Source organism: Branchiostoma floridae, chromosome 1 (assembly GCF_000003815.2).
Source record: "Branchiostoma floridae strain S238N-H82 chromosome 1, Bfl_VNyyK, whole genome shotgun sequence".
Taxonomy (NCBI): domain Eukaryota; kingdom Metazoa; phylum Chordata; class Leptocardii; order Amphioxiformes; family Branchiostomatidae; genus Branchiostoma; species Branchiostoma floridae.
In genome coordinates this window covers 10,190,145-10,216,186 of record NC_049979.1, presented here as the reverse complement: position 1 = coordinate 10,216,186, position 26,042 = coordinate 10,190,145, and the positions used below count along the sequence as shown (strand labels likewise).

The following is a 26,042-nucleotide window of genomic DNA, read 5'->3' as shown; positions in this document are numbered from 1 at the left end:
CTAGGTATTAGGTAGTGGAGTAACATTTGAGACAGATTCAAGGATCCGTTTATTGTCACTCACACTATCCCTGAGTGGGTCTGGAATGTCCAGGCAAGGTTTTTGTACTGAGTGAGATGTTTGGCCTTGCTGTGTTTCTCCCACAGATCTAACTTACATCATGTGAAAATACAGTACTTTTATGTTACCTGATGACCTGCATGATATACCAGTAGACTCCATGGGCAGCCATTATAAAGATTGATAACTGTGTTGACCCCCGTGTCAGGTGAGTTATGTGAGGGTCAGAGACACTAAAAACAGATCCTGTCTCTCTGCATTAAAAGGTGCAATGTTTGCCTTGACAGAGAAAGGCAACAGAACTGAAGCTGAAAGATGCTAGGCAAATGGACTCTATGACAGAAAAATTGACTGACAGTTAACTTATTGAATTGTCTCTTGCATGTGTTTTACAAAAGTTACTGGCCTTGAACTTTAAGAGTTTCTGTTCCTTGTGTGTTGTTACAGGACGATGATGTTGGACGATCCAGGAAACTTCTACAGTAGTGTGAAGTACGACACTGCCACCGGTGTCACCAAATCTGCATATGCCTCAGGTACGTTTCATACAGGCTGGATTTGTACATGTATGTAGATTAATGCCTGAGGTCTCTGATATTGTTAGATGCCTCATAATCTGCATTAGGTCAGAAGGAACGATGCCCAAGCTGTGAGGCACTTGTCTGATGGACCCACCTGACTAATTCACAGTCAGCCATCCGATTGAAGTGTCAGCTTTAACATGTTTATTTTGCCCTGGTCTGGGGTGCATGCATGGGTGTGTCCATCAGATCTTCAACAGTTTAAAGGTTCAAAAATGGGTGTGTGGTGATATCCCATTTTTTTAACAATAATAAAAATAATAATAATAACAAAAAAATGTCAGTGTCCTGGTACGTGCATGTCCAGTCAAACCTGTCCCAGTGCCAATGTGACCACTTTCTTGTTTCTATTGTGACCACCTGTCCACATAGACATAAATGTGGTCTTCTTGGGCAGGTTTAACTGTACAGACAGTACAGTGCAATATACAGAATGAGTACTGTGCCTGTGGTATGTTTCATAGCTAGTGTCATGACCAGCATGGCTAGGCTAACTTCAGTCCATGTCCAAGTGTTACAAAAGCACAGTGGTGTCTTTGTGCTTGTGCTCACCCTAGAGACTTTGCCAGCTGAACTTCACCTGCCCTTGTTCTTGTTCCCAGGAAGCTTCCAGCCCACGGTGACAAGACACTGAACACAGGACTGCCCATCAGCAGCACATTTCACCAGCTCAGCACGTGGAGGTCGCCCCTAGCTGGCCTGCCTTTGTTGGGCACAACTACAGCCCCCAACACCATACATCAGAGAAGCCTAGCCTTTTTGCACTAGGGTCTGAGGACTTCCATTGGCTCTTGGTGTAACATACAGAACAAAGATTCTGGTAGGAAGAGGATACCCTGCACTAATCAAGACAAAGACCACACTTTGAAGTCATCATTTCTATATGTAAAAGCTTCTTCTAATGTTTGTTTTCCCCCCAAAACACCTTTCTGTCCAGGAAGAATCAGATATTCTTCACATATGACTGATTAGTCTCTTATTGTGTTCTGCAACCAGAAAAAAAGAACATACATTGTACATTTAGTAGGGGCAAAGTGCTGACTATATAATTGGCCCCCAAAGCAGGTCTTAGACCTTTCTGTGCCTTGGAAAGGACTTAGCTATTGCTAGTATGCACAGTAGTGTATTGATAGTGAACTATAGCAAAGCAGTGCTGTATGCTCATGGCCCCCTGAATATTTGTACACGTATCCCCACACTCTTCCATGCATAGGTTGAAACCAGTTTGTTACAAACCTTTGCACCACAGAAAGCAATACTAATCTCGGAGAAGAGAGAAAAACTGGGACCACAGGAAAGAAATACATGTGTACAAAAAGGCACTGAAACAGCCACACCCAACATCTGCTTAGAGATTGCTGTTTGCACAGAAATTGGCCAGTTCATGTGATACCAGCAGTATGGGTAGCATTCAGTTTGCTAAACGAAATGAAGTCCTAGGAAGATTGCAACAAACTGTTAACCACTTGCCTGGAATAGGGATTGTTGGCAATTTTTTTTAATGAATAGATTTTATTGTTTTAAATTGACTTTCATAGATAGTTGATGGAACTGTACATTTCATTTCTATATTCAGCGAGTTCAGGCTCAGTTTGGATGACAACAAGATGAATGACAAAGTCTTTACCTCAAGATGTTCAACATTCCTTCATAGAATTGCACTATCTGTTGTATATAACGTCCTTATGTTATAGTGTAAACCATTCCTGACAAGACGCTGTCACTTGTGTGTTTATTTCAAGCCTGTTAAGATGACTGTTAAGTTGTTGTACTTCCGTCTTCTTACATGTGTGCCAGGCCGTCCATTCCATCATCACACCAAAGAACAAAGAAGCAGACTCTATCTTATATCAGCTTACAAGGTTTTATTCAAAAAGTTCAAAAAATGTATCAATGTATGTATGTAATCTATGTATACTATTATAATTACTACAATGTACAGGGAGTAGCTTTTGATACAAAGTCACTTGGAATCAACTACAAGTATCTACATTTGAGGGGTGCTTCTTGTAGCTTGTTTTTGTCTTTCACATTACATGATGTGTGGGTGAATTTGGTTTTAATTACCCAATTTGCTGCAATGATTTTTTTCAAATTTTCTTTTAAATCATAATAGAATTTGATATGTACATACTATTTAGGGTTTACAAACTTGAGAAAAAAAGTTTTGTGCAAGCAGGATGTACAATAGTCTTGTTGGAAATTGGTTTGACAAAGACACAGCTGTATATACAATCTTTTTCCTTTGTTGGAGTGCAGCTATGCAAGCATCTGGGAATTGTGCTCATCCTGGGAGACCTTTAATAAATACAGAGCAGCAAAGAAATATCTTTAATGTATTGCTTTGTCTGAAAACTTTCTAGTATAGAGGATAAGTACTGTTCTCTGTTCTACATAATGTAGCAGTATATCTATACTTTCCATCATTTTTCTCCTAACTCAGCTCAGTTTGTTATGCACAAAGGAAGTGTGTTTGGTGGTGGTGATATGACCTCATGATTGGCACCTGTCAATCATTTGAGGATGATATGTCACAGACCAGTAGGATACAGCATACCAATTGCCATGGAGGGGGTCGACCGTCAGGTTTATCACATAAAACTTATTGCAAGAAATATGATGGTCTCGTCAATACTTTGTCCAAACAATTTTACAACAGTTAAAAGCAGCGGTTCCGATGGTCACTGAAAGTCAAAGAACCCAAAACGTCGGGAATTTATCCAAACATTATTCCTAGCCGGCAGAGACCTAATCAGGTGATTTCTAGGCCACTCTAACCCCCACACCTTGGCTGAACATTGATAGGCGCACCCCAGGTTTTGAAGTTTTAGCTACACTTGCAGGAGGTGACCACCATGCTTGAGAGCTGCTCGATTCTGGGCTTCCTGCCCTGGTAGTACAGGATGGTGAGCGGCTCCAGCTCGGACGGCACGCAGCACGGCGAGGCGGAGGCGTGCGGGTTCAGCGTGCTGTACAGCCCGATAATGGTGGAGTGCTGCAGGGAGGAAGTTTGATAAGTTACACTGTTTAGTCTCCAAGTCAGGATCCGGCTCAGTGTTTAAGCGTGTTTAAGGAACATTCAGTACGTCTGTCTAGAAGGAGGCAAAGAGTGCATCACTAAAAAGGTTTACAAAATGGGAAAAAACGCGAAAAGCACCGAGATCCTTACATCTGCTTGAAGATTTACCCTGAGAGGAACTCTACTTTGTTGCACCTGCCACACCAACATGTGTATGTATATAAAACGGTATTCGTGAACAGAACAAATTTTAGACAAAAAGCAGCATTTGGACTTAAGTCGTAGTAAAAGAGTACAGTATCCTTGTAACCATCATAATCACAGTACTGTATGATTGATAACGTTATGTGTAGACCAGGCATTTTTACATTTTTGCGATATCGTATCTGTATGTAATTGTGTATCCTTACAGTAGCTATCCTTAATGTAGATGGCAACGTTTAAAAGTTGAGAATTCAGCAAATTACGGAATGCCGTTTATTGTTCACTAGAGACGTCGGTGAGTGTGTCTTGTCACCTTACATATGACACCAGGGACGACGATAGACGGACCACGGGGGAGACGCGCACAACGTAAGGTACGTTCGTTACAGGGTGATGTTAAGGTTGATGGCGCCGTGGTTGGCGAGGTCAATGGTTATTTTCGGATTTTCTTCAGACGTTTGGGAACCTTTTAGTCACAACACCAGACACAAGAACTTAGTAACGCTTGGGTCACATTTTCCAAACCAGAGAAGGGCCGGGCAGTTTGTGGGAACGAAGAGTATGATATACGAAAAAAAACGTAAAAGGGAATAATCGTACGCATTTTTCGTTTCTTTTTAATGATAATTTTTTATTTTCGCTCGCGTAAAGTGCCCGGTCGGGCCCCGGTGTGGAAATGTGACTTTGGCAGAAGACCGGCCTGGACGCTGTTACAGACACGTGGTGTCGTTAATGTTGTTAAGTAGGGAATGTGACATGAAACGGTTACTTACGGTTACCTGTGAATCTGTGCTCCACAGGTAAGGGCAGCTGCCGGCGCAGAAGTTGGCGTTGTAGCCTTTTGGCGCGTGGATCCACTTCCAGCCCAGGTCCCGCTGAAAGTCGATGTACAACTCCCTCAGACAGCAGTTCGGCTCCTTGGGCTTCCTGAGGAACGAACGAAACAAGCTTACAGTTATAATGCAACTTCAGGTTTTTGGGCAACTAACTTTTGCCTTTCCATCACTGGCGAGGTGGCGACATTTGAAATTTCATTCCTAAAGAAATATATTTGTAAGTTTGTCTGTTTTTCTTGTCTTTCAAATCATACTCTAACACTATTTGATGTGTACATTCATAAATGATGTACTAATTCAATATAAGTCGCGATCGGTCAACGCGGGGAACAGCTCAGTAGATGATCAAGACTTAGATACAAGAAACGAAGATGTGCATTTTCCTTACTTGAAGCAGTAGCTGCTGTCCAGACTCCTTTTTCTTCTGCTGTGTGTCTCTGGTGGCGGACGCTTGGTGAAGACGAGCAGGTGGGGCTCCTTCTTCTGCGGACTGTCCACCTGCGCCGTGTCTCCCCGGCCGTCATCTATCGCTTCAGCCTCGGGCGTTCCTGCCGAGAGGTACAGGGTTAGTCCGGCAATGCAGAAGTACTTACTTACTTACTTGATACTTTATAAGGTCTCCTCAGGGTTGTGCTGAGTGGCCTTCATCAAAGTGACATCTCTAATAATTCTGATAATGCAGAATTGGCCTCCTCCTTCGGAGTGGCTGGCGATTTGATATGGTTTTTAAGTTGTCAGATTTGCTCATCAATTTTCTTCCGCAGCCAATAAAGTTGCAAGCAAACTGTGCTCAATCATTTGTTCAACCTTCCTGACCTCATAGAATCAATGATAAAGGCAACTTTTTGCCTAACTTTTCTTTTCATCCATACAAGATCATACGATCCGATCAGTATGGTCAAAAAGTTGGCGGCAAGAACGCTGTGGCTGTGATGGCAAAACGACCGGAGATGAGATTTTGGTGACAGGGTAGAAAAGTACCTATCCTACACCACATCCGTGACGGGTTCAGAGTTTTCAGACACAGGCATCTCCCCGTGCCGTTACCCCCGAACGTCTACCCGCAGGGGTGGGGCCAAGTTCACATAGTTCTCACACACCTACCGGGATTCACATTCAACCCCTGCTTCCGACCTCCCTCTCCCGCGGCTCCGTTGGTATTTCTGACACGGAGGATTAATTAAAGCCGGGTTAATTGTAGAATCCCCGGAGCGTGAGTGGGTGAGGCAAGGACTTGACCTGAGTGAGGTGTGGCGACGAGTGAGAGTGAGCGATGTTGGAACAGCGGTCCCCGCGGACTGCCCCAGTCAATCATATAGAGACACTTGTTAGTGTGAGTGGGCGAAACGGTATGCCGAGCAGGTGGAAGCTCTGGTGCACCGGTGGGTTGTACCAGACATCCAACTATAGCCTTATCTTAAGATTTCTTCAAAGATAATCAAGGGAAAATATGTGACATTAGAGATGTTCAGGAGAAACGATTATAGAATATGCGATCATTTCATGCATCAGTCACAGCTTGCTAAATCTCCAAGCAGATGTTGGGGTGGAAGGTCGTAACGTTTTCTGACAGATTTGATAGCAGTTCTATGCTCCAAGTAGTGACCGTGAGATAATCCCAACCAATCAGAAAGGTTACGATTTCCCATCTCAACATCTGCTTGGAGATTGATTGACTACTTGCTCAGCCAGACATGCCTAACTAACCGCCTACGGCCGATACCACACGGGAGAAAACAGCTATTTCCCTCACAGAGGGGAGCGGACATGCTGAGCCCCACCCCCACCCTCTGGAGCAAGACGTTCGTCCCCAAAATTGGTCACATTTCACGCTCGTTGCATACTTGGTTAATGACCATGCTACCCCAGGCAACTGATAACGGTTTTATTCCCTAGTCCGCGTCTGCGCACTTCTGGCTCTCAGCAGCGAGAACACGGTAAGTCTCTATAAAGTGACCTCACTTGACTTGTAAGGAATCGGTCAAATCAGATTGGATCGTCACATTCATCTATCCCTTTATGCTTATGTCACCTTTCAAAACCGGGGCCCGACCGGGCTGTTTGCCGAATCTGCGCATCATGAAATATGTACGAATTGTGCTCAAAACTAGATGTTGTTACGTTTTACGGCGTGTTTTGTTGTCTTTTATGTCCTACTTTTCGTTCTTACATACAGTCCGGCCGACCCCAGGTTGGAAATGTGACCTAAGCATTACAGGTACTAAACGCGGCAGCGTTATCTCAGATACGTTTTTGCAAGTCTCCTTCATTTCGATAGGAAAGTTCTGCCATCGAAACGCACTTATCTGCAAAAATAGGCCGTGCAAATAATGAACAAATAAACGTTCTGCGTAAATCAAAATTAGTAACTTTCTAGTAAATTCTACTCTCATCTCAATCGAATTTACACCTGCGCTATTGTTGGCAATGACACAAGACAGACAGGCCGTTCTGTGCATTATGTCCTGAGAATGGTCAATGTTATCTTTATTGCCAATTAACTAGAAGGACCTGCACAACTTTACAGTCTCATATGAGATTTACAGGTTAGAGGAAACAAGTTCCTCAGGTTAGAGTTCACATATATTTATAGCGAGATTTTGGTTTTCAGGCGTTGGATTTCTTACGCGACATGTTAAAAAGTCGCGAACATGTCTTGCAAAGACTATTTTATATCCTGGTCGACGATTGGTACTGTCCCAGCCCACCTTTTTTAAGGTCTTTTAACGAAACGACATCAAACTCGTATGTACGTAGGTCTGCCGCGTGACGAATGTGATCGAGAAAGAGGCGGAGCAGACATGCTTCAAACCTGAAGCTGAGGTAATCGTGAATTGTATTTGTGTCCATGTCTGCAGCTAGCTTCTATATGCACAACGTGACTAAGAGATTCGGACTAAACTTCTGTACAATCTCCACCAAAGAAACTTTATGCAGGAATGGGCCAAACTCCAAGCAGATATTAGGGTGGACGACTGTAAAGTTTTGTGACAGGCCAGGTTTTCTGACAACCCTCGAGATCTAACCCAACATCTGCTTTGAGATTGAATGGACCACGAGGGCATTTTGATGTGACTAACGAAGACTTTATTTCAATAACTTACAACAACTGGACCATAAGAAACTCATATGCCAACACGAGCACAGCTCTCTTCACATCCTAATCCACCGGAAGGCGCAGGTTTCTCGTCTTACGCTCACTCACTGATGTGGTTTCTTTGATATTCAATCATCTCAGACTCTACAAAAGGCCGGTTTTGTCGTTAGTTTATCGGAAATACTTGGGGGAAGCTATCTTTCTTTGGGCTTATGCTTCTATGTTCCGCCTGCCGCCCCCCGTGTGTCGGTCTGTTATTTGGCGGTTTGTGATAGGGGACGAAATTACTGCGGGCACGGGCGGCTGGCCGGAAGGGCTTGTGTGTTATGACACTTGTAACTTACGTAGATCCTATTGTAGTCCAGTCGGATATCTTCAAACACTGCGCAGTATACCCAGGCCTTTTGTGCCGTGTCCATATCGTGTTTGGAACCAATTGAAGGGATGTTCGGCATTACCAAACGGATAAGTGGGTCCTTCAGACGGATATGTCATCTGCTTACCTCAGATGAAACATACAGCCCAATAATGCGACTTTTATCATAGTTTCCTGCCAGTTGATCGTGTTTCGCGCTCAGCCTGTTTCAAGATACGGTATCGGTGAGAATGGACTCTACAGGAAACATCTGCACACCGAAAACAAACTTAGACCTGTCCAGACCAACATATTTACAGCCTCAGCGACACATAGATCATACTCAGCGTCCTGATTTGACTTGCTTACCCAATTGGAAAAGAGCTGAGGTGACAGGTATAATTTGGAGCTTATTTCCAGATCAGACATGTCAAAAATAACTTACGAATTGTTCACTAGTCCAGCCAAGTCACTCAACGACATATGCCATACTCCAACGCACTGCTTTGAATTGAATTGATTTGCTTACTCAAATGGAAGAGATATGGAGCTGAAGTGACAGATATGGTTTGGTGTTTGAAGACTCACCTGCTATGAGCGTCTCCAGGACCTCCGGCGTGTCTGACGTCAGCTCCCCCAGGTTGGCGTCGAACGTCTGCCCCGCGCAGTGCACCGTCAGCTCCAGACCCAGGTTACTGGCTACATGGTGCGGGGTGGAACACGGATGTTAATAATAATAATAACACTGCCGTTAATAATAATAACACTCCACGACAGGAACAAGGAAACTAACTAGACGATAAGGTCTAATCTGCCTATGGTCATATTTCTTCAAACGAAGTTGTAGGTGTTAGCTACCTGTCTCTAAGTTTAAAATGAACTCTTCTTGAACTGATATTAGAGACAATTTTACTAGAGGAAAGAGCAAGCTAGCCCTAAGGTATTTGTTGCCTAACGTCGCAACTGTTGGATTTGAAGCTCATATTCATAGTTTTACTCCCACCTACTACCCATAGAGAACTTCAAATGGTCCTGTCAGTTAGATCCAATTGACTTTTATTTTGAAAGAGGCATACCTTACCATCCACAGAGGGCTGCGATACTTCTGGACAACAGACTTTAGAACGGGTGTTGCAAGGTACATGCCACAATCGTTCTAATTACGTCATGCATGGTGACAATGATGGTGTACTGATCGTGCCTTTCTGCACTCCCTTTTCGTTTCTCGCGTCAAATCATCGGCCGCGCAGTTTAGTTTTGTTCTTCATGAATTCATTTGTGTACGTCTGTGTCACTAGCTGTTGTACGAGACGCTAAGTAACTCCAGACCCACGTAATTAAAACGCCATGTTGATGCACGAACACCTTCCAGGGTCACGTTCATTTCACAAATTGCCAGACGATCAAACCAGGCCTTCGAGAAAGACCTTGGGATATCTAATTTCATATGGTGGCGGTCGTAACAAGGTCAAGAATGAAAAAGGTCTTTTCGGCATTTCCGGTGTTGAGCGCAAGATAAACGTTTAACTGCCGTTTTCTAGATTTTGGACTTGTACCAAGGTTAAATTGCCACATTGCTAGTACATCTTACATTGTGTAACAGAATGTATGGTTGGTTGCCATATGCACATGTTTTCAGTTCTGCTCGAATCATTGCCCGTGTTGTGGCAACTTTTTAGTTGTTTTTACCACTTCTTTGTGCAAAACAATAAAACAAGTTGGGAAGTCGGGGTATTCCTGGAACCCTCCAGGAATGATAACATTATGTAACGGACTCCATTCTCTCACATGCCATCCAATACCGTAGAAGCCGACAATAAATTGTACCGTGACATTTGTTGTTCTTTTTAGAGGAGAAAGAAAATACAAGACCAGGTGATGACCCCACGGTTACAACGCCTTGTCATCTTAAGTACGTCAGAAGCGACATACCAGCTCACCCAACGGTGCCGAGTGTTGACGAGATTACACCTGTACGGGGAGTTCAAAAACATTGCGAGAATACTTCGGCTCCACGTTCCTGACATCACGTCTTCCTCCCGGCTTTGAAAGCCGCGTCAGACCGCTACTTTGTGTCTCTCGCGACGATGATGACAATGGCGTTAACGGTGGCTTTCGCCGGATCTACCGTCTGATAACCAAAGCAATACCACAAACCACTAAGTTTAACAACAAATATACTTAATAGGTGACCGCCCTTACCAATGTCGCAAGCGTCGACTGTCGGCATTTTATGGTACATGCCTTCGACGTCGTAACTTTTAACAATCATATTTTTGCAGGTAACGTTTACTCACATGTAGATATCTAACTCTGTACGGTTACAAAAAGCCCAATGGAAAGCGTTTCTTGAAAATTCTACAGAAATCAAATTTCGCGGCAATAATTTCATCAACTTCAACTTCTTCTGCTAGAAACCGAAATAAAACGGTCTGTTTCGAACCTCACTAGCACTTCACTCTTTTTTGGCAGGCATCCAGTGTTGCGTAATGACATTTACTGAAAGTGTCGTCAGTTTGGTCGTGTTTTGACATATCTTTTTAGCAGCAGCGGGTTTGACAGCGCCCAGAGACAAGACCAAGATTAATGTGCTGTGAGTTTTCTTGTAGCCATGGCAGTTATCTCACTAGTTGTAAATCTCGTACACAAGGTCATGGCTGCACACTGACGCTGGGGCAAGTTACCAGAACCTAGACTGTACAGGATCATAGCCAGATATACCGGATGTATACGAAAGCATACGACTTTATGTTGGAGGACGGGGCTGTAAAAGGACCTAATCACTGTGTTTGTGCCCTAATGATCTCCAAGCAGATGTTGCGGGAGGCTAAAAATCATAACGTCAAACTACCTTTAATAGTTAACATTTTGACACAGAGAAAGGCGGCTTGGAAACCTGACTAATCCTACCCCAAACTCTGCTTGGAGATTATTCTTGATCCACATCTATGAATACAGCCATGCATTTTGTTCTGTGTGGAAACCTTTGGCTTATCAACGAGAGTCAAGTCTAGTGGAAAATCTTAACGAACACTATACAAGTTAGAGCACAAAGTAAATAGCTTAGCCAGTAGTGCCATGTTCTATCTGACCCCTTGCACTAACATAAGAGAAACCAGGTTTGGGGGAAGCCAAAGAGACAATTAGAAATGGGTTCTATGTGAACTTCTCGCAGCTGGATGCAGCTGAAATGGACGGAGGGATGGATGGATGGATAAATAAATGGACGGATGGACGGACGGACGGACGGACGGACGGACGGATGGATGGATGGATGGATGGATGGATGGATGGATGGATGGATGGATGGATGGATGGATGGATGGATGGATGGATGGATAAATAAATGGATGGATGGACGGACGGACGGACGGACGGATGGATGGATGGATGGATGGATGGATGGATGCAGTGAGTGTGGGATGGATGGATGGATGGATGGATGGACAAGAGATGGAGATGACGTACTGTGTAAGAAGTGGATCAAAGTGAGGAAAGTAACCAATGCGTACCTGGGTTGATGAGCCACTCCCTGACTGTGTTAGTGACGACGAAGCTGAGCCAGCCCTTGTCGCGCGTCTTCACCACATCGCTGCCCAGGTAGCGCTGCCGGGGGCTGCCATTGCCGTTGATGGGCGGCAGTAGCTGGTGCAGCTCGATACGCTGCTCGGGAAGATCGGCCATCGGGTTGGGAACCTGTAACGTAACGGCAAAGCTGTCATCTTGTGTGGGTTCGTTTAGCGCAATCGGTCAAGTGTTTCGCTCATAACCTAGAGGTCCCGGGTTCGAAAACTACCATGTCACCGATCTTGTGCCTTTAGGAAATGTGACGTTCCTCACTCCACCCAGGTGTACAAATAGGCACCTGACTTCGGTTGGGGAGGTGGTGATCAATACCGTGACCTTACGACCTCAAAAAAATCTTTGGGACTATCTATACCGTCTGTTTGTTCGTTGTATGTATCACTGTGGAAATGAGTTACTAAACTTGAGAGCATTGCCACATTGTTCTTGTCTGTCTGAAGGCAGAAAAGCTGCCAGCAACTACGGCCGGGTCACCCCTGCTCACCTCGGTAGGTGTGCTGGGTTCTTTTACGTGCAGAGATTTGTTCATGTAAACTGTATCCCACTGAGTATCTTCTTGTGCATATTTGAACAAATAGATAAACGTTAATGAAAACTGAACATCACCCTAAAGATTTTCGCTCTACGCAACTTACCTGATAAATTCTTAGCTCCGCCTCTGTGACGTCGGACACATTCTGATACAATGATTGGACGTCAAACTTGAAGAACAGCGAGAAACGCTTCTCCTGTCGCAAATTTTCGTACATGTGATCTTTATCTCCTGTAGCACAAGGGGAAGAAGTGCAAGTGTAAGATCCCGTGTATCGCCATACGATACTATCAACAACAAATTTGACAATGTACAGTGTCCTACACTCTGTTTCAACGGACACAGGATGTGATTTAGCAAAATTGGACAGACTTCTTCCTTTTTCCGCACCTATGCCACAATAAAGCTGAGGCAGTTGCTGTAATTACCACACTTCGGCATTGCTTTAATGGGCCAAAGTGCTCCTCACAAGTCCAAGCAACAGAAACTGCCAACCATCTGTCTAGACGCTTAGTTTTCCCTGTGACGTGTAGGCGACTCCCTGTCGAACGTACGGAATTCTAACACTCCCTCCAATTTGACGCAAAGCAAAGTCCATCTCACAGTCTGATAGCAACTATCTGTCTGTGTATTCTGCTCTGTCTGGAAAATCGGTGGCAGAAAAGGGTCGTCTAGACTACTGAGGAATGCAACAACAGTAAATAAATATGGTTACAGCAAAACAGAACAAAGATGTCCGCAAAGACAAGTCATCTGTCAAGGTCACTATCAAGGAAAACGTGACGTCACGAGACAGTTGTCTTGCACTACCCCAATATGGCTATGTTTTGAAAGCTGACATGCGTATAAGATATTAAAGGTCTCCTTTTGACTAGACGGCGATTGCTGAGTTATCGTGCAAAGACCGAAATTGGACTGTGCGACCCTTCATTTCATTTATCTATCCATTTATTGAGATTTGAGAGTTTCATAATTGGGATGCGGTGTGCGTTGTAAAAAGATGTGATTTAGAAGACAACACAACACGTAAAACGATTCGTTTCTTGTCTATGAAATTCATTGGGCGGTCTTTCAAAATCAAAATGTTTGATCGCAAAATGGTGACAGTGCCGTTTTAGCCTCCAGTCCAGTGGAAAGGTGGCGTGTGGCACAGCAACAGTGGCGCGATGTGGCCGGCGCAATGACCTTCAGAACCTGTTACCCAGATAAGGCTAGACATGGAGGATGTGATTGAACAATCATGTGATTTATGGTATGAGCTGATAGCGTGATTAAAACGATGACAATCCATCCCTGAGGTACCGCACGGAAACACATCACGACCGTGACTGGCGTGAGTGAGCGACGGTCTGTTTTTTCCTTCCCACAGAGAGCGGACGATGTGCCTTTGGATGGGTTCATGATTCAGACGAACGCTTTCTTTGATGCAACGGTCTTTGAAAGGTCGGGCGAAGCATGTTTCCTCTCCTGACCCAGATATCCGCCCCTGCCCATCTGCCGCACGTCTCCCCTCGCACAACCTGGCAGCTGCAGATAAACGTTCCAAACTTGTCTATACTTGGCAATCAGATAGACGTCCAAAAATACACAGAGATCAGATATTTTAGGTGCCAACTCTTGACCTGAGGATGTACTAATTTTTTGGTGGTTCGCTTGACATTTCGAACGTTTGGCTCCTTATCCGTTCCCTATTTCCTTCCTTCCGAATAATTATTGGAAATTTTGACTCATCTGAAGACCTGCGGTTGCGCCGCATAGGTCGTGCGGAAGGTGGTTGATGGGGATGTTGGCAGGCCATCACGTCTGTGGCCCGGGTCAGCGCCCCCCAGCGACCGGCTGCTACCTCAGGAGTTCTAATCTGGTGAGTTGCAGGTCCCAACCCGCGGGCTGGCTGCAGTCGCACTGCGAGATGACTTACTTTCTACTCACAAATATCATGTATCATGGACACCAGGAAGTATAGATTTAAAAGTCCAATGAAGATCTTAATAAACCATCAAACAGACAAATAAATCATGTTTTCGCCAATTAATTTGTCAATCTTGACGCCTCCTTTCATTCGATTACGTCACCAGACATCCAAGTTTAGAGAAAGGGGACAGCGAGGCCCCCGGTAGCCCTTGGTGCTGATATAGATATAGACGAGAGATACATGTACATATATAGATTTCTGTACGTCAGCTTTGTAACTCTTAAACCCTGTCGCAGATCCCCATCAATGCTTGTATGAGAGACTAGGGACCGAGTTCCTGGAGACTTAACGATCTCCGACAAGTCATAAACTGCCTAAGTCTTAAAGATATAAATTGACCGATACTAAGATAGAGCGATGTAGATCAGCATGGATGAAGCTGAAACAAGATCTCGTTTTGTGCGTCTGGCACACGCGCAGGTGACGTCTCTGCGGGACACCTGATGTTTGGGCGGAATTCTTAGCTGTTAACCTGTTGGCCTTCTGACATTCTTCACATGCCTAGAAATTGAGCGACCTCTGTCTATAGCTATATAAGTTGCGTTCGCATAGTCTGCCTTCCAGAGCCGCTGACAAAGGTTGTTGCCAATTGTGGTTCTCAGACTGCGCCTGGCACAGACGCCGTCCCTACCCGTACAATCCCATTAACGTTGAGAATGTACTTAAAATTTCAAGAGCTGACTGCAGTGCGGTTGACGTGGTAGGATGTTTCAGTCGGATTTCTGACAGAACAAGTCGGATAGAGGGTATTTTGTAAACTGTGTGCCAGTACATACAGTTGTCTCCAGCTGGCCCCTGTCATTCGGGATGACGGAACACGACACTCGTGTTTTCTTATTCGTCACAAGCTTGCAGGCCATTACATAGACTTATCTTCTGTGGGTCCATATAGAGAAGAATAAGTCTACACCGTTTAACGGGCAAAGACGCGAGCGAGTGTCTGTGTTTACTGTTTCATCGCAAATGGCGTCCGCTTTAAGTACTTCCAGCTTTTGTTTCTTTCCAACATTATAAACAGGGGCAAACGTTTACCCAAAACTTGCGGTTGGCTTGGCAAGCGCCGCTTTTTTGTTCTCGCCACCGCACTGTGAAAGGGAATCAAACTTTTCCTGTTTCCTTCTGACTTCTGACGACAGACATCTACCTGTCTCTCTGTGGCGGCCGTAGAACAGGTTGGCGTCATGTCGTGTTTGTTGTTTCTGTACCATGTCATACGTACACGTAAGTATCCAAATGTAGTGATAGCTCCAAGTGGCGTAATATATCAGGAGCGTGAAAGTACGTTTGTCGTGTACATCGACAGTTCAAGGGAGGACAAAATGTTGAGGTTTAACTGTTTAGAATGAAATAAAAATAAAAAAAGTCGATGTTCTTCATAAAAAGGACCATATGCTTGTCTACACGATTGTTTGGTGTTGACAGGTATGTCTATGATATAGGGCAACATGTACTGTGTAAGGGGTGCGAACGCCTGTCCAATATCACCAAGGGCAAAACATGGCCGCTCAAGATCACCTTCTTTATTTGTTTCCATTAAGACTAACTGTTAGCCTGGACACTGTACTTACCCAGCTCCGGTCCATAGCGTTAGCGACTAAGAGAGCAAACCGAGCGAGGACACGATGACCAGTCTATGAATGTGTCCGTGGCACTGCACCACCTTCAGGGTGACGTGACGTTGCGCGTAGCAGGTAGCCTCCAGACTTGCAGAAGAGCTGGCTTTCAGCTCAAGTTTTCTACTGAAGAGGTAGAGAGTTCCCGCACTGCGCTGCGTCTGTCGAAGAGGCTTATTGACCTGCTGTAACATGAAAAGGCTCCTACAAATATTCTACAGCAGGTCAAGTCAGCCACAGGTTTACAAGGACAAAGGGGCGCCTGAACTTGCTTGTTTACGTCAGCACTCTCCTATGTAGGGCATCCGACTGACCTTTAGGTCCTTTGTCGCGGACTTTCAGATGAGACCGATAAGGGAGGCATCTTAATTGAAAGAACAAGCCTCAACCTCGAGTCCACTAGGCGATGTCGTACTCGCGTAGACATTCGATGTTTTTCTTACCCTCTTGGGGTTACTACTTGCCTTGACCGATAACATGGAACATAGAACCTCCTTCATAGTACTTCAGCGCAGGCTACTCTTTATCCTCATCGATTAGAGATATCCGGACAGCTTGTGTAGTTTGTATTACGATCTTTTCTTTTTCTAGAAAGATAACGTAAAATTGGACTATTCTGTTTCCCAAACCTCCGAGGATTACCACAGACCAAAGGGGTAAACTTGAACCTGGCGCTCCTCCCCCTCTGCCTGAGGGGAGGGAGGGGATTGGGATTTCCGTGGATAGATTCAAGACAACTTGACCATCACATGGCACCCGTATATTACATATCACGGACGCCTGAGGCAAAGCGGAAATCTCTTTGAAGCTTAAAAGTATCTCACTGCAACAGGCTATTACAGTCTAGAGCCCCCCCCCCCCTCAGATTACAAACCCACCATAGGAAATAATGGACTTCCCCCGCCGCCAATGATGCGGATCTATCTCGGCATGAAACCATTCGGACCTGCCGCTGATAACAGCTCTCAAACAGCTCCTAATACCGAAAGGTAAATAAACTTTCTGCAAGGATGACTCGCGTGGAGAAGCTCGTGGGTCGAAAAGAGCAGTCAGTTTTCATCATTGGAAGTAAGAGTTTCGCCTGGGGCAGGCTAAGTTGGTTTAGTCTGAAGCCTACAATTGGCGTATATTAGATTATTGTAAAGAAAAGACTTCAATTGCTTCACTTCGATATAGCTGGCTTGACAAGAATGGGATGGCGGGTCATTCTCACGACAGTTTCCAACGCGAGACCTTTCTGATCCTTTCTCAATGGTCCCACTTCAGAGTAGACTAGTACACCGCGTTTGATTACTACTACAGATGTTCTCTTCGTCGATCGATTTGCCGGGTTGAGAAATCTGTCCTTTCCGGTGGGCATTCCCGGTCAGCCTTGAAGTGGCTGGTCGCTACTACTGCGGCCGGAACAACAGTCATACAGTCCCTGACAGCCTGCCCCCCAACTTTCTTTGACTAAGTAACAATAATCCGTCTAATATACACTAATATAGCGCCGAGGGATTCGGTCAGGTTAGCGCAGTGGATTTTTGAACCCGGGTTCGCAGCTCCACAATGACGTCACTTATCTTGATGGTTTGCAGCTTGAGAAGTTGTTTAGTCAGGCTAGACACGTTGGATGGCCTTTTCGACAGCTGTAGCTCTACAAGGCACCTTTTAAACTCATAAGTCAGGAATGGAGACTCATGCACAACTTTACGCGTCGCCTAGAATTTAAAAGGAACTTTCTTCTGTATTGTTTACGGAATTTTGTCGCTAGGAAAACAAGTCTGTGGGAACTACAAGAGGTATGTAACTTGACATTGAACTCTACGCCTGAGGGACGCCTCCCCTTGAGGAGACAGACGCGTCGACGTCTTTACAAGTCATTTTGTAGGGCGACCCGCGGGGCGCTGACCCTTTCCCCGCTGTCCCGAGTTATCGCCGATCCTGATTTCCCCAGATCTCCCTTATCTCAGGAATCAAACACACGGCGTGATAACTCACCAACATGATTGATTCCGACGGCAACACGGAATGGAATGGTTTAGGATTGCGCGGTATTTCCCGTCGCTATTGAAATGGTTACAGATGTAATAGAAGCCTGCTCGAAACTCAGGGTCTGGTCGCATGCTAGCTGTAGTACCCACCATCACAAACGTTTGTGCAGCCTTATCTGTACATGTCAAGCAACAGACATAAACACCACATAGCACAGACAAGACAGTAGAACATGTCTTACCTTTAGGCGGCCAATTTGGAACCGCTGGGAACCGTGTTACTGTCCGGCCATAGTACTCATCTTTGACCCAGTCTGTGCATAGCGCCTCTCTCTGCAGACTCTGCTCGGCCAGCAAGTCTCTGGTCTGATTGTACACAGCCATGACATCTTCTGGTGTCTGCGCGGGGCCCGGGTCTGTGGGAGAATCGCTCATCCCCAGTTTGCTCAGAATCTGTCCCTTCACGGCATGTATTCTCCTCTTCTTGTACTCCCCTATGTCCAGGCGGCAGTTCGCCGACGAGGAAACCACGGCGTTCATCAGAACGAGTCCCGAGAACATGTACCCTACCAGCGGGCGCATCTCGCAGTCTTCTGTCCCCACACGCTTCACGCTAAACGCAGACGAACCTCTCTACACGTGTCGGTCCACGACAAGAAGGCAGGAAGGTCCTGACGTCTTGAAAAGCTGCCAACAAACAGAGACTGCAGCTCCGCTGTCCGACGCCCAGTCCGTAGCGCTGCTCGCCGTCCGGTCAGCTCTAGAAACGGGGGAATGTTATGTATTAGTCGTGTTGATAGACCACTACTGATATAGCCAGTACCACTTCACGGGAGCGCTGCCTACTAAAACACTGTGGTCCTGCAACAGTGCATCCTACAAGTGCCCAAACCAGACTAACTCCTCACCGACGAAGACACGACTTATAAACCATCTCCTGGAAGTAGACTGGGCCGTTACTCACTGGCTGTACGAGACAAGTCGGGGGTGTAACGTGATCGAGCCGAACGACGTGGGCCACTCCGACGGCGCGGGCTACACCAGGGCATTTGCGGGGGCGAGCGCCGTCTGTTGACAAATAATGACGTTAGGACCCAAACTTCCAAAGCTCGTCCTCCAATCCTGGCCGCTGAGAGAGAATTAAAGCCACTTACAGACCTGAATAGAACTGAAGTGACGAAACATCCTTTTTCTTTTTTCGGTACGGATATAGACTAATTTGGAATGTTTATGTTTACTACACATTACTCAGTGTAATTAATCCCCCGGGAAACAAAATAAAGCAAAAAGGATTAAAACCTTCCCCCTATCAAACAGGGAAAGTGAGAAGGCTTTCCTCAAAAAGTCACCGGCTGTTTGGAACGCCCAGTCTTAAACATTCGAACCGCCCCCTTCTCTGGTGCGTTTTGGTTGGTCTGCAAGACTCGCGTTAATGGCCTTGACAGTGAACCACGCTACACGGACTGTGAAGCCAGTCCACCTCAGACCCCTCCCTTAACCAGACATTCACTTGCGCTAAAATAACTGAACTTTGTGCGGGACAAAAAGGGCATGCTGACGGAATTTCAAACAAAACACATATCCAGACCCGTGGGACAGAAGCAGATCGTATATCGCCATCCTACGTCTTGAACTCATAAAAACAACCGTCGTTCTTTAAGCTTGCCCTTGGCATTTACAACGCGCTAGGCAGCCAGGTGTTTTAGATAAGAGTGCGTGATGAACCTAACTTTGACTTCACATGACAATAGTCAGGATACATGTCACCGATTACATTGGACGGACAGAACATAGTCATATTGCGGCAGGCTAGCCTACTTCCGCGTAGTTTAAAGGGCGTGTGTATTTATTTGAAGACGTTTCCTACAATTGGCTTCAAGCCCTTTAACCTACATCGTTCTTCTAGATATATAATGGAAGCCAGACCACACACATCTGCCCTCTTTTTATAACAAGCAAAAATCAACGGCGTTTACTCTGAGCTAATTTAACTAGGGGGCAGACACAACATCGCTTAATGGATGACGAGAATTTTCTCGACATGTGAAAAGCTAATTTACCGGTTTACCGTAGGTTCATCTGGGGATCAGCGGGCGAGTGGCCGCCAGTCTCTGCGGGACGGGGGCACCTACGGCCTTCCCCACAGCCTTCCCTGTAGGGCCCTGCAGCCAGTTAACTTCTGAAGTTTAATATGTCTGCGAAACGATTTCGGCAATCCGTCGGTGACGACATTTGACCAGATCTTGCTTTGACTCTCACTCCATATATATAATAGGGCATTGACATTTTAGGGCAAGTGTCACTGGCAAAGTGTCCTGTATTTCACTCAATCCATGATGAAATCGGTTATAACTTTACTCAATTTGTCCTGAGCTGATGTGATCAAGGACCTGTGTAAGAGAGAAGTCGGAAACGAGGAATGAGATTTGACGATACCACCAGAAAAGCTAACCCTGTCACTGCCACCACGCCATTATTGCTTCAATATTTTTTCTTGTAGCATATTGGACAATGGTTGGCTCATGCATTGCCAGGTTTACATGAGCGACATGTGCGCTGCTCGTTACAGCCCGGCTGTGGTGATCAGGTTTCCGCGGGTATGGAGACCGTCCATCATCACAACGTGCACGGGGAGAGGTCCTTTAGCAAGGATCATGGTCTCAGAACGGGGGATGGCAACCTTATCAACCGTGCCAAACTTCAGGTAGTTTGGGGCAGGTGGCTGTTAGTCACCTGTGAACCCAAGCCACAATAACAAACCACCGTGTACGCTCTCTTAAGCGTCGGTCTGGCATTTCCTGTTGTAATATACGGCGGTCGCCGGATATATCATATAATATGATGGTTACTACATACATGATTACATGTTACGTATTAGACATGGCTGCCAGAAGTATGATATGTTCTTCTACATAATTTTTCTCTGTGACAACAAACATGACATTCCCACACGCAACCTTTTATTACCCCCGCCAATACCATCTTGTTACGGAAGCCTACGCTAGTAACAGATTATTGTCTAAGATTATCCCGATGGGTTTGTAGCAACTTGCAGACGATCAATAAACCCAGATGGGGTCAAGTGCGTGATCCCGTATCCTATCAAACGTACGGCCCCTGTAGGATACCTGTCTGACATAACTGGGCCATGGAGCGGCGGCCCGTCACCTAAGTTTAGTGCCGACCCCCTGCACGTCGAGAAAACAATGATGTCATTTCCGTTCGACTTTTCCTGTTCGACCTGCTGACTTCCGCTTTTCCATAGCGCACGCGTCTGGCCAAGAATGTGGCCAAACAAACACGCATATTCAGTTACCCTAACAGTATACACGTGGCTGAAGACTATACCAGGCCAGGACGCTAAACTATAGAAACTTGCAAAAAGGCTAAGTCGGTGCGCCGCAGGCGCGCAGGTCAAGGGTTTGAGTGTTACTGTGACTTCCCGACGGTCCTCCGTCTGTCCTCCGACAACCCCCCCCCCCCCTCCGAAAAAGAAAAGGCTACCATCTGAAATCCCTAATTTCTAAAAGTAGTTCTCAACATCTGGGAGCAGTTTTGATGATGGGTAGTCTACTTCAAATCATGCATGTATTATTTGTTATCAGTAAATGACAAGTTCACGTTATAGTTATCACCGTGAAAACCGAACATAAAAGTACATTGCAAAAATCAGCAGTCCTTCGACAACTGGAAAAAGAATCATCAACAGGTGTTTTAAGGAACTAAAGCGTCGAAAACCAAAAATTGAACGGTCAGCGTTCGTGCGGTGAAGTCCTGATGATAACGGGTGAATCAGCTGACCAGAGCGGTCACACCTCTCATTTCACCTGACCTGAAATCCTGCAGACGATATGACGCCGTGACCGCTGTGCTCCATGTGCGACGTCCCAGACAGGACCGGAAAACGTGCGGCCAGGGCGAGGCTGCCGCGACACAAAATCGTAGGTGTCCTCCCAAGCCACCGCTGAATCAAGTTCCTTGTGTACGAGTGGGGATTTCCCCATCCACAACAACTACTACGCACCGGTGCCAACCGCCAGATTTTTGCGGTGTGTGGGTGTATCGACATATCACATTAATTTTCCGGTGAAGGAAACTATACACTTTTGTCATGATATCGTATGTCCCTAAGAATCCGAATAACGCTACGATTCTATGACAACGTATGTGAATCCTTTCCTCTTTCCTATCTGAAGTCCACTTATTGGGAAATAGCGCATCATAGGAACATACTCATCATATATTCCTCAGGAAGAAGTTTAGACGGAGCGAATCCAGTGGAAAGAAATTCACATTTCTGTGGTACAAATTTTCCGCCTGGGGTTTGAGATCTGTACGTATGATTAAATGCCCTTTGGTGAGACCAAAACGTCATGAAAGATACGCAGAAGGAGCAACGTCCGCAAAAAATAACAACTTAAGTTCTTTCAAGAATGCGACAATTGTAACCATAAATGGTCATCACAATATTAGGAGATTCGCACCGGAAACACGTAGGCTGGTGTTTTGCTGTTGTTTGATCCTGTTGTTTTCTTCTTGACCACAAACAGGTGAATGCTGGTGGTTTGGAGGGAATACACGGCAGTGACCAAATCGACCACAGCGCGCAGTAAATCCAAACATGGACATTTTACCGAGATGCACCTGACCGCAGATCAGTTGTATTCGGTAAACATCCAGGTAAACCAAATTTCGTGACGTTTTGACTTTTGGCACCATCCGCGTGAAAACTATTTTTTAGGAAAAAAAGACAGGTGTCTAGTAAGCATCCGCTGCCGAACAAGGTGTGAAACAGTTAAGACCGATGCTTGATACATCATTGATTATGATTCAATCGCTCTGTAGGCACCGCAACTAGAATTAGAAAGGTCTACGAATGGTTGTCTTTTCGTGCCATGGTGTCAGTGGATAGCTAGTTTTTTCAAAGCTGTTTATTGGTTACAAGCTATTTAAAGAAATGAACCAACATTGACAGTCGTTGTTAGAACTCATAAACTTAACTGCTGACGCTATCTTTATGGTAGTGACTCATGTATGGTTAAGTCGCGAAAGTAGGGTTGATGCACATATCACGACATAGACTCATGCAGTCGATGTAAGGTCAATCTATCACAATAAACACAGTACCATGCCAAAGCTAAACACATTTTCGCAGCTCATGCGCAGAGGTAGAAATACATACACATTGATTCACGTCAGAATGGTTTCTAATCCGACGAATCCTCAGTCATAACAATTAACAACTTTCTCCACTGACAATCACTTGTGTACAAAAGTGCCTGACACTGATAACCCGTGCTGACTCGTTACAGTAAACATACCCTTAAGGACCTAAACCTCATTAATCTTACTTAAGGTTCCATTCATGACTCTAACACGTCATCTAGACTTACAGCTTGATTCATACCACTTAAGTTCATTGCCTTGGTCTGTCTAGGAATAGACAAAAAACCATCAATCACAGCATAATAATAGACAAAACAAGACACTTACTTGAACGAAAAACACCGTCAGCTCTTTGTCCGATACCGTTTACTATAATACCGTTGAACCTGACTATGACTATACTCAGGGGTAGTACGTCGCCGAGAGTCTGCATGGGGGTTCTGGCAACGCTCAACGGTAAATTTAGGAGGACCGGTCACGCTTAACGCTAAATTTCGGAAACTTGTTGTCCAATTCCTGAAAAAAAGTTTTGGAAATCAGTTCATTTGGTTCTTTACCATGGGCGCCTGACAAAATCAACTTTAGTCCGCGAACACTGAATGCTTCGTTGTTTTGGTTTACTAGTAGTATCTTGGCCTCCACAGCAGACTCTCTGTGCCGTTTTGTCGTGTTTTTTTTTTGGGGGGGGGGGGGGGGTCATAATACACTTTTGCCGGCGATCCAGTACAAAAGTACCTAGTTCAACATTTCAACACGTTTTGACAAAGTACGACTAGCTATATACATCACTCAACATTTCAACACGTTGCACTTTATTCCCAAAAGAAGCGGCAAAAAAAAAAAAAACGAAAAAAGGCCCAAACAGCAGCTACGGAGGCTAAGTACCTTGCGCGCATGCGTTCAACTGCGCGATGTGACTACTTTGTCGATAACGTTTAAGATCGTTTAAGATTGATTAATGATAACGAATAACGCTCTACGCGTAGGATCAGAGCAATCAAACATGCTTCACGAATGAAGCTTGCTAACCATCTTGATCCTCTTCACTCCGCGGTCAACGTGCCATGCCGTGTAAACAAGTCATTCCGCCGCCCAGACATCAGACACGCCATCTCCGTTAGGAAGGGCGATGTCTAAGATTGCAAATTGCAACTTATTCATCTTGGCAACCTTGCCGTGGATTAAACGGCAAAACTGCAGAAGAGACAACCTAAATCTTCTGACCCACATCTCCAAACTTCCTTCCGACGGAACTCTGCAACTTCTTGATAAAGCGTGAGGGTGACACGACACAGTTCTGCTCCAACCCGTGGGGGGTAGGACCATATATACACCATTCAATATCTCAACACGTTGCACTTTTTTCAAAGTACAACTATTAATGGTCATGGCATTGATTATGTGATGAATGTTTTTTCCCTGTGCGCGATGCTTGTTTGATCGATGGATATCCATCACACTACTGCATACATGTAGTAGTATACAATACTGCATTGCCGAACTAATCAGGAATACACAATCGCAATCCTCGGTAAGTACAATGTCCGCAGGTTTTCGAAAGTTCAAATCTAAAAGGGAAAGTGCCGTCAGTAGCTTTAATACCACCCTCAAGGCCTCTTTTGAACGTCTTCGTTTATGACGTAATCCTCCTTTGTATATGTTGCACATCTATCTACAGTTAACGACTCTGCATCACACACACAGTCTTAATTGGAGCTGCACAAAACTTAAACGCTACAGATTAGTTAACTAATGCAGGGTCTGTTATTATGGTTTCACGACACTTGTATCCTCAGTATGTACAGGGCAAATTCTGATTGAACATTCAACTGCTACAGTGACTTAATGTCTTCCATCATCATAGACGACGGCGGATTTGGAGTAGAACAAAAGTCAGATCAGCAGAAAGGCATTTTAGCTTGAGTATCTTGTAAGTTTACCTGGACTCCCACCTGAGGGGTACGTAAGGGTAAAAAAAAACGGCAGGCTAAAACTAAATGCGTGACTTACCTTGCCTGAGCTGATTAGTTGGACGCGCTTGTGGTATAACTATGCCTGATACTTCACTATGCATCCATCAGTAGTGAGCTGGTATATAATTAATGACACGTATCCAGCAATGATGAGTGCTGTTGTACGTACTACAGCTAAGACACAACAGACCACATGCGACATTGGCTTTATTTATATCATATTCAGCGTGACCGCATGCTGACAGACCAACAATATTGATTTAGAGTTGAGATTGGATGGAAAGATGTAGGTTGTGTGTGATCCAAAGAGAATTGGGAGTAGTTATGAGATCATTCTATGTGGGTGTCTTAAATATGAGCTATTTCTGAAATAGCCCACGAGCATGCGCAGAGAATATTCCGGGAGCGAACAGTGAGAGTTGTGACGCCAACTCGTGGGAAAGTACACAGAGACGGCCGGTCACCTCAGAAAACCCTCCAACGTCAGGTTTATTTTAGGAAACGAGGCAGTGGTTACAGGGAACCGTGGGCGCTTCACAGTTGGCCGTGAAGCCGCGTTCTGACGCCACGTTGTCATGGAAACAGGCCTCCAGCGTGCCAGCCAGATGTCAGGTTGGCTGGGATTGGCGGAGGGGCGAACATCAGACAGCGCACAAACATTGGGACAGGTCCAGGGGACGGGGAAGCATCACGGTGGGGGCGCGTGAATGGAAAACCCCAACAGGCTAACGTATCATCACACACCGTGACTTCACCAGTACCCCAAACACACACTGTTGGTTCGATCATGGGATATTTCCGACTTTAACGCGCAAGAGCTAGGACTCTCTTGTCCAAACTCTACAGAACTCGCTACACTGAGAACACCGAGCAGGATTTGCGTTGTGTTTACCTGTGTGTGATCTTTGTGTACTCTGTGGCCACTGTGACTCATCATCTAATAGTACTACACAATGTACGAACTGTCTAATGTCTTACAGCAGAAAACCCTGGTAATTCCATCACGTCATCTGAAGAGATGACTTCAAATGGAAAGGTAAACAGAGGATTTGGCCCATGGGAAGTTTGGTTAG

General features: G+C 45.2%; 2 protein-coding genes across 7 annotated transcripts in view; one reads left to right on the top strand and one right to left on the bottom strand.

Annotated features, from left to right (window-relative positions):
- Positions 1-2,967, top strand: part of LOC118430330 (tubulin polyglutamylase TTLL5-like) — a 35,013-nt gene extending 32,046 nt beyond the window's left edge. For all 4 annotated transcript variants that reach the window (XM_035841151.1, XM_035841161.1, XM_035841169.1 and 1 more), the window contains 2 exons: positions 508-596; positions 1,244-2,967. In XM_035841151.1, the coding sequence (XP_035697044.1) occupies positions 508-596; positions 1,244-1,275 (121 nt within the window). In that variant the 3' untranslated portion in view covers positions 1,276-2,967. The remainder of the gene's footprint in view (positions 1-507; positions 597-1,243) is intronic.
- A 24-nt stretch (positions 2,968-2,991) lies between these two features.
- Positions 2,992-25,024, bottom strand: LOC118430343 (transforming growth factor beta-2 proprotein-like). 3 transcript variants are annotated; one of them, XM_035841189.1, is made up of 8 exons: positions 25,007-25,024; positions 18,073-18,590; positions 12,373-12,500; positions 11,665-11,848; positions 8,741-8,851; positions 5,089-5,248; positions 4,638-4,791; positions 2,992-3,636 (listed from the first exon to the last, which is right to left on the bottom strand). In XM_035841189.1, exons 2-8 carry the CDS (start codon positions 18,410-18,412, stop codon positions 3,469-3,471), a joined length of 1,245 nt encoding a protein of 414 aa, XP_035697082.1. In that variant the 5' UTR covers positions 18,413-18,590; positions 25,007-25,024; the 3' UTR covers positions 2,992-3,468. The 3 variants fall into 3 exon arrangements, with proteins under 3 accessions (XP_035697082.1, XP_035697074.1, XP_035697090.1); XM_035841181.1 differs by lacking the exon at positions 25,007-25,024 and adding an exon at positions 18,795-18,987; XM_035841197.1 differs by lacking the exon at positions 25,007-25,024 and having other exon boundaries at positions 4,644-4,791; positions 18,073-18,977.
- Between the last annotated feature and the right edge of the window lie 1,018 nt (positions 25,025-26,042).